The 15,238-nt window shown below is 32.1% G+C and overlaps 1 protein-coding gene across 1 annotated transcript in view; it reads right to left on the reverse strand.

The window, feature by feature from the left end:
* LOC139481185 (uncharacterized) overlaps positions 1–15,238 on the reverse strand; it is a 98,736-nt gene that overhangs the window by 18,061 nt on the left and 65,437 nt on the right. The window contains exons 34-42 of the mRNA XM_071264343.1: positions 13,183–13,299; positions 12,198–12,333; positions 10,802–10,982; positions 9,862–10,138; positions 9,337–9,526; positions 8,838–9,049; positions 8,041–8,273; positions 5,323–5,476; positions 1,624–1,802 (exon numbers count right to left, since the gene is read on the reverse strand). Coding sequence (XP_071120444.1) covers positions 1,624–1,802; positions 5,323–5,476; positions 8,041–8,273; positions 8,838–9,049; positions 9,337–9,526; positions 9,862–10,138; positions 10,802–10,982; positions 12,198–12,333; positions 13,183–13,299 — 1,679 coding nt within the window. The remainder of the gene's footprint in view (positions 1–1,623; positions 1,803–5,322; positions 5,477–8,040; positions 8,274–8,837; positions 9,050–9,336; positions 9,527–9,861; positions 10,139–10,801; positions 10,983–12,197; positions 12,334–13,182; positions 13,300–15,238) is intronic.

Raw genomic sequence — 15,238 nt, forward strand, 5'->3', positions numbered from 1 at the left:
TTTGTACAAAAAAATGCATTTTACAACTTTTACTGTAGTCGAACTTTACAATGTCAGACATTTCAAAATTAATCTTCAGATGACTGTTCACATCATGGTTGATCGTTATACGCCAAAGAATAAGTACTTTGTGCGCAGCCTCCATTCAAACGGATAACCGCATCTAAACGTCTTCTGATTCCTGCCAAAAATCGACTAATTTGTTGCTAAGGTAGCAGCAACCATTTCTGATGAAGGGCATTGTTTATTTCATGATGTGTTTGAACTGGGGTGTCCTTTCGCGCACGTTCCGCCCAATAGTGTCCCATATATGCTCGATATGGTTCAAATCCGGGCAACGAGCCGTCCAAGGAAGATGAACCGAATTCCATTGGAACAATGGATCTTCCTCCACGATGCCAGTTTTCAACTTTAGTGAGCTCTGCACTACATTGGATACGGAAAACTGTGTGTCTGTTCGTAAGCAAAGGTCTCCGAAATGGTCTTATCGCACGATAACCAGTAGCGATGAGTCGATCTCGAACAGTTCTTGTTAAAAGGCTCCTGTATGCCCACCACTCTCGTTTTAGGATTGTATTGTATGCAATGGGTTTCCTTCTGACCAACCTTCATTATGCTTGATTTTCCCTAGCAAATGGTATAGGGGGTCTTCTTTATCTCGTTTAACATCGTTTAGTGCCTTGTTTTTATTCTCAAAACGACTTATAATGGAATGGTGATGACCAAAAATACGTGCAGTTGTTTCAGCGACATCCCTGTTTCTCTCATGCTGATAATCTGCCATCTTGCTGCAGTTTAGAGTTGTCGAGGACCCATTACAAGGTGTCAATCACATAACTTTAAAAACTTGGTTATTTAAAGTGTTGAAAACAATGAGGATGAAAACATCTGTTTTGCTGATTACGGGTACAGTAGCTGCATGTGCAGATAAAAACTTATCGAGTCGATATTTATTGATTAAACTCAGGTGATACTTAAATAATGTTTAATTAGTTCTATTTTACCAAGTTATATCACAAAAAAATAAAAAGTGTTTTTTTAATTTCAATTTCAATTTGGTGTTGCAATACTTTTTTCAATGTGTATAGTATGAATTACACCTCCACGCAATGTAGATATAAAATATGTATCTCTTATCATTGAGAATTTGTTTGTTTATTTGTTTGTTTATTTTTGTATTTGTATTTGTATTTTGTAAATGTCAGCTGGTATCATTTCTGTATAGGAATTTACACCAATAAAATTATTTGATTTGATTTGATTTCATATATTTTGGTAAGTTAGCATTATATTTGTTACATAAATAAGGTATAAAAAATATAAGATAAAATATCAATACAAACAACTTCTTGACATCTATTAATAATTATGGAGCTTTGATGAATTTAATTAATTATGACAAAAGGATAATCAAAATATTTCTTGAAATGTATTGCTGGGATTGAACATTTTAAGATATTTCAGTACTATTGCCATTGAATCAGTTAACATATTGTTACTCTGATTGATGACATCTACACTACCTGTTATCTATGTTATCCGTAATATCTTCAAGAATGATTGCTGAGTGTCAGTACTGGTATGTCATGACAACACATTAACACATGAAACAATTAGTAATACCTTATTGATATCACTTTGCATATATTTACTGCCAACGTTCACCAAATATTTTTCTATATCAGTATGCAAGTCAGTGAACCCCAACCAGGACAGCCACAATTTATACTCCGACCATATCATCCAGCCATCGATCATTCGACCAAGCTTTGAAACATGATCCGTATTGATAGCAAACATACCTAAATTTACAAACAAAAAATATGTACTCAGTCACAACAAATTAATCACAGGTACATGATTGTGATTATTATGAATATTTATCGTACCAGTGTTTGATGGAGGGGAAGGAAAACTATAAATTATCTAATGAGAATTTGTATAGACCAAAGAACACATTTGTAACGTTACTAATTTACAAAGACTTATTTTCTTTCTTTGGATAGCACAATTATAAAAATTCTCTATGAAAAACCGAAAATTGAAACAATTAGGACGTGATGGTTTTACGATTGACTTATAGTTTTGTTTGGCACCATATTGAATCTTTCAAAGAACATTTCAAGAAGGAAAATTACATTTTTTTTTATAAAAACAAGGAGTTATCACCTGTTTATCAGCAGATGGTAATCTTAGTAATTTACAACAATACTACCGACTTTTTTCACTTCTGAATGTAGACTATAAAATAACGTCTACATGTACATCAAATAGAATAAAAAAAAGTTCTTGATCACCTGATTAGTGAAATTCAGGAGACTGAAAGAATGTTGTTTAAATGAGAACATGAGTTATTATTTTTATTGATACTATATCTAATTTTAATAATGATTCACACTGGCTTAATGACGGGCATATATATTGGTCAATGTACACGTCCTATAAACATGATAAAGGAAGACATTCCAGGTTTGCTAGTTTTATAAGGATTTGAGAAGGTTTCGATTCTATATAGTGAAACTTTATATGCGATACATAAAAATTTCTAGGATTTGGTGACACAATAGCAAGGATTCACAACCTTCTATTATAATTTAGAAGTATGGCTATCTGTCTTTTTTGCCTTTAATAATGAAACTATGGCAAGGGGATTCGTTATCTTCTAACATTTTTATTTTATATTTTGAACTGCTTAGGGCAACAGTAATAGTGGTGAAAATCCAAACTTCTGAGTGTTTAATCAGTCAATATTCAAATGATTTTTGGCCTGAACGATAGTGTTTTGAATCAGAAAGACTTGTTCTTCTCATTCTCTGTGTTGAACGCTTACTTTGAAACAACCAAAGTTATATAAACCGGGACTAAACAGGGCTGAGTGTCTCAACACAGATAAAAAGAAATATATAATGGAAACATTCAAGAAATTTCGAACTGCTGGTCAAAAGTTGTATAGACAACTACTTAGAAGCAATCCAAAAAGTAAGAAACCTTTAAGTGAATGGTCCGTTAAAAATATAACTATATATGAATAAATTAACATTTTAGTCTTTCGTAACTGGAGATCACACAATGACGGCAATATAGATTTTTTCATAGAATTATATGAATGAAAAATTTACGCATGAAATGTAAAATACAGTGAACAAAATTGCACAATTTTTGTACAGAAAAAAAGGAATATGAATGTGATATTTTAGAACTTTCGAACCTTTGAAACGTTTGAAGAGGTATATAGAAGAATAAGTATCATGTATCACAAGACAATAGAAATCAAAACCAAGGAGTAAACAAAGACTAAAATAAAACCAAAGGACATTTACATCAACAGTTATAAATAATAAATAAGAAACAACACGAACTCCATTATAACCCGGGAGTGAAATCAGGTGATCCGGAAGGGTAAGCATTTCATGCACCGCATACGGCACCCGTCGTGTTATTTCTTTGTTCAGTTGGGAAATGATGGAAGGTTATTATGACTGAGGAAGAATATCAGATATGATTTCTGACACACTTTTGTCATACTGGCCAATCAGCTCATGATGGCGACCGAACAATTTCTTGAGTGATGACCTTAATTTGATTATTCATAGCTCTGTCTTAGCAACTTTTGAGAAAGCAATATTCCTCGTTCAACAAAATCAACGAACTTTGAACTAGCTCTAGAGTAATGTATAAATAGATATTTCCAATAAAAGTTTTGATATTCATGTTCCTTAGCAAATGGGGAAAAAAGCTCAAACACATCAAACGAATCGATCACAACTGTTGTATTACTGACTTGGTGTAAATATAACGGAATTTGATGAGACTGTCATCAAAGTGAGAGGGTTAGCGCTATAAAACCAGGTTTAATCCACCATTTTCTACATTTGAAAATGCCTGTACCAAGTCAGGAATATGACAGTTCTTGTCCATTCGTTTTTAATGCGTTTTGTTATTTGATTTTGCCATGTGATTATGGACTTTCCGAATTGATTTTCCTCTAAGTTCAGTATTTTTGTGATTTTTCTTTTTGGTACAGACATTGTCTTAGGTACAAAAAGGTGGATTAAACCTGGATTTTTATGTATTACATTACTTTAAGTGTAGAAAATAAGAGGACAAACGATAAAGCCAATGTAAATGCATAAAATCTTATGTAAATTTTAAAATCATAACGAATGATATAATATACACCATATCATGACTAAGGTAAAAATTAATGTATGAAAAAAATATTCTACTATTTAGGAAGTACACCACTAATTAATGGCCCCATTGCTTTCTATGTTAAATTCCTCAATTTCGAGTGGTCACAGCTCTTTTATCTTAAGTTCAAATAAAGGGACAATCATTGCATGTCAAAGCAACACCTTCTGGTGTCCTGTACTGAAAAAATCAACATACCTTACATTGCATATAAGAAAGAACTGGTTCCCGGAACAGGTACTTCCGATCTGACAAAAAGGCAAAATGTACCCTCCTTTTTAAATTTCATGCCATTTTTTTATTATTCAAATTTATCAGTCAAAAATTTGATACCAAAATTAATAAAATATTCTAAATATTTTGAAAGTTATGTCCATGCGTAGGAACTATTTTGTGTTAAATATGTACTACTTTCTGGTATGTGCTTTCTGGCCGGGCCCGAATTAGTGGTGTTGCACCTTTATGATTTAGCATAATAATTTTTCTTCATCGATTAACAGCTGCGCCACGGGCGAATGATACGCACGTCGTCTTGTGTGTGAAGTTTTATGCAATAATCATAAATATTTTCTGAGATACGGCGTGACATGTGAAACCCCTCTTTATTTTTTCCAAAAAACTCAATAACTCTAAAATAAAGTTTTTAATCATTACCAAAAAGTATACAGATCTTGGGTGTAATATAACTCAGAAGTGTGTAAAGTTTTAAGCATTAATCAATAATAAAAATCATCAATCGTTTTTGAGATACGGCGCGACATGTGAACCCCCCTTTTTTCCAAATAACCCAATATCTCTAAATAAAAATTTTGAACCATCACCAAAAGGTGATCTTATTTTCACCCAAAATATACAGATCGTTTGAACCTCATAAGAAACAACTATGTTAAGTTTCATGAAATTTGGATAAGTTGTTCTAATGTTACGGTGCAACGTGTGGACGCCGGACAGACAGACGAACAGATAGACGGACAGACAGAAGGATCGGCAGAAAGACGGACGCCGGACATTTGTATACCATAATACTTCCCGAAACTTATGATGACGCAGTACTAACGTCTGAACTATGTATACCTCATCTTATAACGCTGTAACTTCTATGTTTCTGAATCAAAAGAAAATGCTATTAACCTGGAGTAGGAGGCGAACTGTCAACTAAAATAGGATCCGACTTGGATTCTGTGCACAGTTTTGCTCTGTTGCATGCAATCAGGTGAACAGTGTATTTAACGCCATCATGAAGATCAAGTCTTGAAAATGTATATTCTCGTACTATACCATTCAACTGGAGAATAAGGATCCATCAGTTATTAGTGTATACTAATCGACTGGGTATCAGTGGAATAGCAAGTTTATTTTCACTAGGAGCAACTATTGTCCTGAGGCGTAGCCGAGGGAAATAATTGTATTCGAGGGACAATAACTTACTACTCCCTGAATATCCAGTCTGTAAGTGTTTTATTATATCGAAAAAGACAACAGACAATAAATGATGGTGATAAATCAACTATCGTAATATTTAACAGAAGAAACCAAGCCATAACGTTTACTTCATAGATATGTTCAAATGCTAAGGCTACGTCTTGCACTAGCATCAACCCTATACTAGATAAATAGGTAAAGGAAAGAGGGATGAAAGTTGCTAAAGGGACAGTCAAAAACACGACGTCGTTACTCACGCGTTATTTTCAAAATCCTCCAATCGCGTATATGCATTTAGAATTCCGCGAAATGTAATGACGCTTGCGGTCATATAGTTTCACTGAGGTTCAATAATTGGAATTTTTGACCGGTTCAATAGTTCAAAGCTTGTAATTTGCAAAAATAGTGAAAATATTGTGTACTTATTTTATATAGAAAATGATAACTGAGGTATGAAAAATGCTGATATTGGATATGAAATTTGATAAATAGTATAAACTAACGTGTGATTGTCTAAAGTCATTCAGTTAATGTCGGTATATCCAGTCTATATTATTTGTTGATTTTTTTTAATTGTTATGTTATATATCAGACCGTTTTGTTTTCGTTAGATTGGTGGCAAATGTTGTCGGTGCCCTCTTTAACTGATCATACAAATGGAATTTGCTCATTGTTGAAAACCATAAAAAGATTGATTGTCGTATAAATCCATTTTATTTCGATTCGGTTTGACAGTTGTCTCATTGGCAATCATACCACATCTTCTTTATATATATTTTTTCTATATATACCACATCTCCTTATTTAATATGAATAAGCAGTTGCAGTTAATAAACACATCATAGATACCAGGATTGAATTTTGTTTTGCCAAATACAGCTTAGGTAATCCTTTCCTGAGGTAGAAAGCCTTAGTTTTTCAAAATTCAAAAGTGTTGAAAACAGTTAATTTATAAATATGACCATATCAATGATAATTCATAACAGTTCGCGGACAACGAGAGACTGAAAATGTACTTTGGTTCATTAGGATACTTAAATACATAACCAACCAGATACTATTTTAAAAAAAAATGTCGGTTTCGGCAGTTCACTGTACATTTGGGGTTTTCTGTGTTGTGTCACGTATACTATTGTTTGTCTGTTTGTCCTTTTCATTTTTAGCCATGGCGTTGTCAGTTTATTTTCGATTTGTGAGTTTGAGTGTCCCTTTGGTATCTTTCGTCCCTCTAAGTACAATATTATATTGGAATTAGAAGGGTTTTATCTTTCCTAAGTCACAATTTTAAACAAAACATTGCTCTTCGAAACTTCACGTTTACAAGGTTTGAAGCATATATGGTATCTATGTTGGCTTTTCATATGAAAATGTCGGCAAAGGTTTATCAGTCCAGTTTTATTCTCATAGCTACCCCATTTGGGTGGTGTATATACATATTTGAATGTAGGGTCAAATACTTGTCCATCTTCAAATATGTGTAATCTGACGGCATGACACCTATGTCTATGTCCTTTTGCTAACCTCAAATGTGTATTCATTTTTCATATATGTGTCAAGAGACGTCATGCATTTTTAAAAAAAAGATAATGTTTCATCCACATAAGGTGGTGATGATTTAGTAATATTATCTTTTGATAAGTTGTCGAAGGTATGTCTGATTAAAGATTCATTTATAATGTAGATAACCATTAAACGTTTAATTATGATATACTTAAGTTAGGTACTTGGATCGAGATGACAATAAGTATCATTCTTAGTACGTATATTTGTAATATCTTATTTGTGTGGCGTCTTATGTAGAACATTTTTTGAATTGATCATGAACAATAAAGGGTGTTGAGCAAACACCAATCAGTCAATAAATAAACAGTGAACAATTAAACCCTGCACAGAGTCACAAATGACCTACATTAAAGATTTTTTTACGAATATGATATATATTTGATAATGCTATTGCAATCTTTTATTAACGACTTATATAAAATAAGGTATTAGATTCATGTTGAAAACTAACAAATGTGTTTTTACAGTTAAAAAACAGAAAACTCAATACTTCATTCAGGTTGCATTGTAACATAAAAAGATTGAAATATGCAAGTTACATAACCTTGTGTAAAAACTATTTTTTTTTAAAATAAACACCTTTTTAAATTCTACCGGTCTTTTAGTTAAGTTATAGAAGATTTTATCCTTTTTAACTCAATAAACTTTTGAAATATCTAACATGATATACTAGTAACAAATAATCTGTTTATCGCTATTTTACCTATGACGACGTTGTCAATTTCATGTCAATTTCGTAAGCAACCTCACGTGCCTGCTTAGTTTCTAACGATAATTTTCCATCTCAAGCGAGTAGCATGATATGAACATTATCACAAAAAAGATCAAAGGAAAAATGCACAGAATAGCGATAAAGTAGTTTACCTGAATAGACGACGAACTAAAATTTCCACCAATGTGACAACCAATTGAAATATATTGACGGTCAATATATGAATCCTTATCTCCAACTTTCCATTTTACTTTAAAGGTACTTCTGAATACTATTGAATCCTTATAAAAAGACCCAAAATCCTGAACCAAAAACGGGTTTTCAAAGAATATTGGCGGTGTTACATCGACAATGAAGCCATTAGAAGATGCTTCAGAAAATAAACCTGTAATAAAAAATAACAACAAATATAAATATTTATGTAAAAAGTGTTCATATTAATATTATCTTTTAAACTTACTTGTTCGATTTTTCAAAACTTATAATGAAACAGTAAATCATCGATATATGATATTAAGAATATGTTCGACTTATGCATTTGAATATCATTTATGAATGAATCGGTGGATTTTGTTTTAATCTAAAACAATCGTTATCTAACAAACAGCTAAATATTTTCCCAATTTAAAAAAAAAACAATGACTGAATCTGTAGATTTTTAGTATAATAAAGGAATTCAATCTTTGACGCAAACAAATGTTTTTTTGCTCAACTCTATTCTAAATGGGAAAACCACTAACATAAATGCAGTCGTAAAAGCAAAGTTAGTTTTCATGCCTTTAGTAATTTATTCGAAAACCATTTTTATGCTCTAGCAATTTCAATAAACCGGTACAGAAATTATTGTCATCCATTATGAAAAGTATCATTTTTTGATAGTAATTAAATAGACGTAATAACCAAGGACACATTGTTGTTTCTTAACACTGCTCCATTTTTTACAACATACCTGCTTTATTATACACTCTCACTGTTACAAATATTCTCTTTTGCAGTGGAAGATATGCAGTTAGATTCAAATGTACAATAAGGTTGGTAATTGGTATATCTGTCGATGAGACAATGTCATCGGAACCAGATTTTGTTCCAGCCCTCCATGATAAATAATCTATTCCAGACTGTGGATCAATAAACCCGTACCATTGGCAAGCAATATAACTCCTCAAATAAACAAAATTATAAATGCATATTTTTTTAAATAAATTTGGATATTATACGTCACTTTTGAATGAAATGCATGTTTGACATCTATTTAAAAAAATGCAAAAATGCAAAAATGTATTTAATTTCATCATCTCATGCTATATTGTCCAAATAAGCATTTTACAGTATTTTTTAAATGTTTTGTTTTTTCAAAATACTAATAATTTATTTGTCTACTGCTTGTCATTACTGAATAAAAAACAACAAAAACAAACCTAACAAAAACATAAAAACCCACAAATTACCACCTTAATGCTTGATAGTGCATATCGTCTTTTCCAATCCCGTCTTGGACAACTCCTACAGTAGGAGGACTATCATCAAGAACAACTCCATCTGAAGTCACTGATGTGCATAAATCAGCAGTATTGCAGGCAGTTACAGTTGTGAAATAATTCAAACCACTTGTCAAATGAATATTTTGCAGAGTAAAATCTGAAAATATATTGAATTTCAAATATATTAACAAATGATTAAGAAACATACTTACAGATACAGTATAGAACTTGATAATCGCTTTTAACGTACTTTTACTCTATAAATTCTATTTACACATGTGTTATATTAAAATATTATTTAATATGATTCTAAATGTATCTACTTTGTTTTGATAATGTTATATAATCATACAAAATTTGAATTTTAGTGTACTCCTACATGTCCTACCAACCGTTTAAATATGATTAACAAGCAAGCTGAAAATAGTTTCAAGACGATATTGTTTATTTAATCAGGCTTCATAGAAAAATATAAAAAATAAACATATTAACCGTATATAACTCCGACAGCAACTTCGTGTAAAACATTCTGACAATGAGGGCAGGTTCCTATGCTGATATAATACATTTTGATAACAGAATGTGGATCATGGAAGCCCTCCCAGTAACTGTATAAGATCTTGGATTCAACTTGATAATCTATGTCTCTCATGGAATCAGTAGCATTCTGTCGATATCCATCATATACGTATCCGGCTATGGGTGCTGATTGATCCACTCTATATGATAATGATGACTTTGATATCATAAGATGGGCTCTATTTATTGCCTATTGAAAATGAAAATGAGATTGACATGTTATCCAAATTAAATCATTTTTTTCGTTATTCCTAAAATTATTATTATTTTTCAAAACTAAAAGGAAATCTGTTTTTTGCCAGTCAAAATGTCTGTTTGTTTTTTCACACATCGTTGTCAATATAATGGAATTTTATGCGAATGTCATACCAGTGAGAGGTTTAGCCAGATATAAAACCAAGTTTGATCCACCATTTTCTACATACGACAATGCCCGTACCATGTCAATAATATGCCAGTTGTTATCCATTCTTTTGACGAGTATGAGCGTTTAATTTTGCCATTTGATTAAGGACGTTCCGTTTTGATTTTTCCTCGCAGTTCAGTATTTTTACGGTTTTACTTTTTTCATAAGTATGTACTGTATATAAATTAAAGGTATGAAACAAAGCATTGTTGAAAAAGGTTGAAGGAAAAGAGATAAAAGATAACAATTCGAAAAGCAATGTCAATAAATTATCATTAGGACTACATTTCATAAGGCAAACATCACGCTTATGTCGTACTATATTTGACCTTTTTAATTTTCCCTATTTAAGCGTCACCGATGAGTCTTTTATTAACAAAACATATGTAAACAATCATGTATGCATATGAAAACATTCACAAGGAAATAAAATGGTTTATGAGATACCTTAATTGTTATGAAGTAATTATGACCTTCGTGAATTTCAAAATCATTGTGTGTAGCTGATACTTCGCAGTCTTTGTTTGTTTTAGTAAATGCGATGATGTCATCATGACCTCTTTTCGATCCAACGCCCCACATATAATAGTCAATTCCACTTTCTTTGTCCACAAATACATCTCTCCAACTGATAGCAAAAAACACATATCATTCAGTAATAGGGTAAATGTCTAACGGAATTTCATAACTCTACTGTAAAAAAAAAAGTGTTACCTCAAAAATCTTTATCTTTCTTGAAAATTTTGCTTCTAACTTTCCATTAGAATATATATATATATATATGTTCTTAATCATCTGTACTATATATTAGAACGTTTTGCAATATGTCTGAAACTTCAAACATAAATCGACATCTGTGATTTGGTATATCTTTAACTGGTCCAGATAATGGATAAAGGAAGTGCTAGTCAAATCAAAGTTTGGCCCTTTATCGGAATATATGCAGCAGTTCGTACATGCAATAAGAAGCACAATCAGCAACTAAATTTTACTAGAAGCATGTGGGCCTCTAACTGCTATACAACTGCAGTCCGTAGGTTGTGGATGTTACAGTTCCTTTACGGTCTAAGTCTCACTACACATAAATATCGTTCGGTTCTGTTTGTGTATGATATCTTTTATTGATTGCTTAATTATTATTTGAGTTTTGAAACATGGGCTACTGTCGCTTTAACTATCTACAGGCAGTGACGACCTATGACCTTATAAATATTGTGATCAGGTATTTTCAGTCATCACAGTTAATTAGATATGCATACTGAAAATTTCGAAAGATGCACACAAAATTCTTCTGACTATTCATTACATATTTGAGGTAATATCAAACGCTAGACTTCTCTACACTATACACTAGTTTTCTTTGTGGCCTTCTAAATGATGCGATGGATTGATATAGTAACACAGATGATTTTCAAATTTTGATGAATATGCATCAGTTAAATTTCTGAAAATCTTTCTGAAAGACAAAAAAGTTCTTTAATTAATCTATATTAGGGATAACAACCTCATTTCAGAAGTGAAGTAATCTATTATAGTACCAGTGTTCACATCTCGTTAATCATTTAGGGATACACATATCAGGTTAACAAACAAAAAACTGAGAAAATAATTTATAATTATATAAATAGTGAAATTAATCCAACTGCTGACTACAGGGTGATACCATCAGAGACAAAGCCCGCACGGAGAGGGAGAAAGATATGTAATTTCTCTGTTTTGCTTTTCCTTTTTTAACTCTACAATTTGAATTGAATGCTTAAACAAATTCTCTGCTTCATATGGTCTACTAGATATTTATCTCTTTTGCAAGTTCAGTTCTCATTCTCATTCTAGATAAACATACCATGCATTCAATGAAGTAAAGTTTTTAATATGTCTTTCTGTTATTTGGATTTGTTTGTTTGTTCTCTCAGGTGGTGTGTTGTCAATTATCACTGCCGATGAAGTGCCTGTTGTTCTTTTCCCAGTAAAATCATAAGCTAAATTTAAATGAGAAAAATATAAAAAAAAATTATAAAAAATAACACTGTTTTATCTGGTCATTATTTACATATGAATCATAATACTAAAAAAACCTTTTTGCCTGAGTAAATTATGTGTCCACGCCGCATTCGATAACTTCTTGTAATCTACGTCTCAATAATTGAAAGTAACGTCAATCATGTTAATGTGGTTTGGGTGTTGCGTTGGTTGAAATTATAAATTTCCCTGCTGAGTTAGCTTCTGATTGGCTCATTGTAGACTGCTTTGGTTTTGACGTAAACGAGTTTATTTCAACAATTTACTTTTCAATAGGTTTCTGGTATGGATTATGTAGTTTGTAAGTATACTGAAAACATTTCTCTCGGATTCCAATAAAGTTTAACGACCTGATTCGCAGTTGACGCTGGAGTCGTCAAGCTATCTCTCAACCGACGATTTATAATGCAATATTATTTACGCAATGTTGTTACTAAATTAAACTAGTCATGGACTGACATTTACCAATCCCTACTTTCTACAACGTTGTTGTATGTAACGATAGGAGAATTGCTGACATTGAGCAGCAGAAAGTTGACTTACACCATACTTTTTCTTATTTACATTGTTATGACTCAACCTCAACAATTGTTTGCTGATTTTTTCTTGGTAAAAATTTCAAAAAAAAGTTCCACTAATGAAAATTAAACAAAATATATCGCATTGTGAAATTTCATCAAATGATTTATCCTCAACATAACGTTTTAACTAACGAGAGGAATATTTCATGAAAAACTACTGCCACTTAAAAATGAGTCGACCGACTGATATTTAGAAAGGATTGCAATACATAAAAAGAGACAACTAACCTCTGACCGAAGCAAAATATTCATGTCCATTCTGTAATCTGAGATTATGGAGAGTATAGTGGTTTGCGATCCCGATATTTGTGAATGGAACAACATCTGATCCACCAATAGTAGATCCTGAAACATGGAAAAATTATAAATTAAGTGAAATTAATTGCGTAATATCTAATATAACTAAGTTGAAACAAGAGGCTGTCACAACGACAGCAAACCGGATTTATTAATATTTATTTGTGTCCTGGCAATATCACAAGACCAATTACTGATGAATGGTGAAAGTGAAAATCGTCAATATCAAATTTGACCTCCATTTTGTCAACAGTATCAACATATTAAAATTTCAAAAGCTTTGGTTGAATGGTTCATGAGAAAATGCACGGACACAACTGGAAACACCATTTTTCAATCTTTCAAGAACCATAACTCCTGAACGGTAAAAGTCAAAATCGTCATTATTGAACTTGACCTCTATTTTGTCATTAGTAACAACATATAAAAATTTCAAAAGCTTTGGTTGAATGGTTCATGAGAAAATGCACGGACACAACTGGAAACACCATTTTTCAATCTTTCAAGAACCATAACTCCTGAACGGTAAAAGTCAAAATCGTCATTATTTAACTTGACCTCTATTTTGTCATCAGTAACGACATATTAAAATTTGGAAAGCTTTGGTAGAACAGTTCGTGCGTAAATGCACGGACACAACTGGAAACTCCATTTTTCAATCTTTCAAGAACCATAACTCCTGAACGGTAAAAGTCAAAATCGTCATTATTGAACTTGACCTCCATTTTGTCATCAGTAACAACATATTAAAATTTGGGAAGCTTTGGTAGAACAGTTCATGCGTAAATGCACGGACACGACTGGAAACTCCATTTTTCAATCTTTCAAGAACCATAACTCCTGAACGGTAAAAGTCAAAATCGCCATTATTGAACTTGACCTTCATTTAGTTGTCAGTAACAACATATTAAAATTTTAAAAGCTTTGGTTGAACGGTTCATGAGTTTATGCACGGACAACATTTGATTGCCGCCCGCCCGACCGCCCGCCCGCCCGACTGCCCGACTGCCCGGCCGCCCGACCGCCGTACATCCCCAAATCAATAACCGACATTTTTGTCACAAAAATCCGGTTAAAAAGTAACCTCAATCCAAAAAGATCAAATAACTATATTTTTTCATCATAAAAGTTTTGTCGGAAAAAAATATTTTGTTAATATCATTAATTAATTAGCAGTTCTTCGATTCGTTAATACATTACCTGGCAAATGTACAAAATAAGCACAAGAGAGAGTAGAAATTATTATAAGACAAAGTATTGCGACTATCTTAGTCTTCAGGTAATTTGAATCTTAGCTTCTGAAGAATGCGTAAACTTATGAAAGACACAATAAGAAACATATCCTACCAATTATGTAGGACCAGAAGCAGTGGTATACTCCAAAACTGCAAAACTTGAAAAAGTGAAAGAATTTTGATATATTGCTATTTATATTAGATTCGAAAACAGTCTTTTCGTTTTTGCGTCAAGATATTTATCTTGAAGCTTTTAATGTGAATAACATGTCTCAATTGGCAGGGATTTTGTCATTTATCTTCTATGAGTTTTGCAATGATTAGTAAACACCATCTTTAAATGTTTAAAACTGTTTTTCCTGTCTTTCAGACGATATGAATTTTGAATATTTGCAAAAAATCATCATCAACGATGTGAGGCTTACAATTTTGTACACCAGACGAGCGTTTCGTCTACCAAAAACTAATCATTGAAGCCCGAATAAAAAAAGCATAAAAAGAGAAAATAAAGTATGTTGAAGAGGACAACTCATATTGGTTCTTGTGGTAATCCGATAGAAACCAAACCAGGATAATTCATAGAACTAATATAATAAACTAATTTGGTAAAGTCTTTGTAAATTTCATTTATTTTTATTATTTGCTAATGTGGACCATATTTCAAAAGTACCATCCAAGCATTAACAAATTTAAGATATTTCCTTGTTGGTCTACCAAAGAGTTTTGATCAAGGGTTGATCAAGGGTTGAAAA

Source organism: Mytilus edulis, chromosome 7 (genome assembly GCF_963676685.1).
Source record: "Mytilus edulis chromosome 7, xbMytEdul2.2, whole genome shotgun sequence".
Classification (NCBI taxonomy): domain Eukaryota; kingdom Metazoa; phylum Mollusca; class Bivalvia; order Mytilida; family Mytilidae; genus Mytilus; species Mytilus edulis.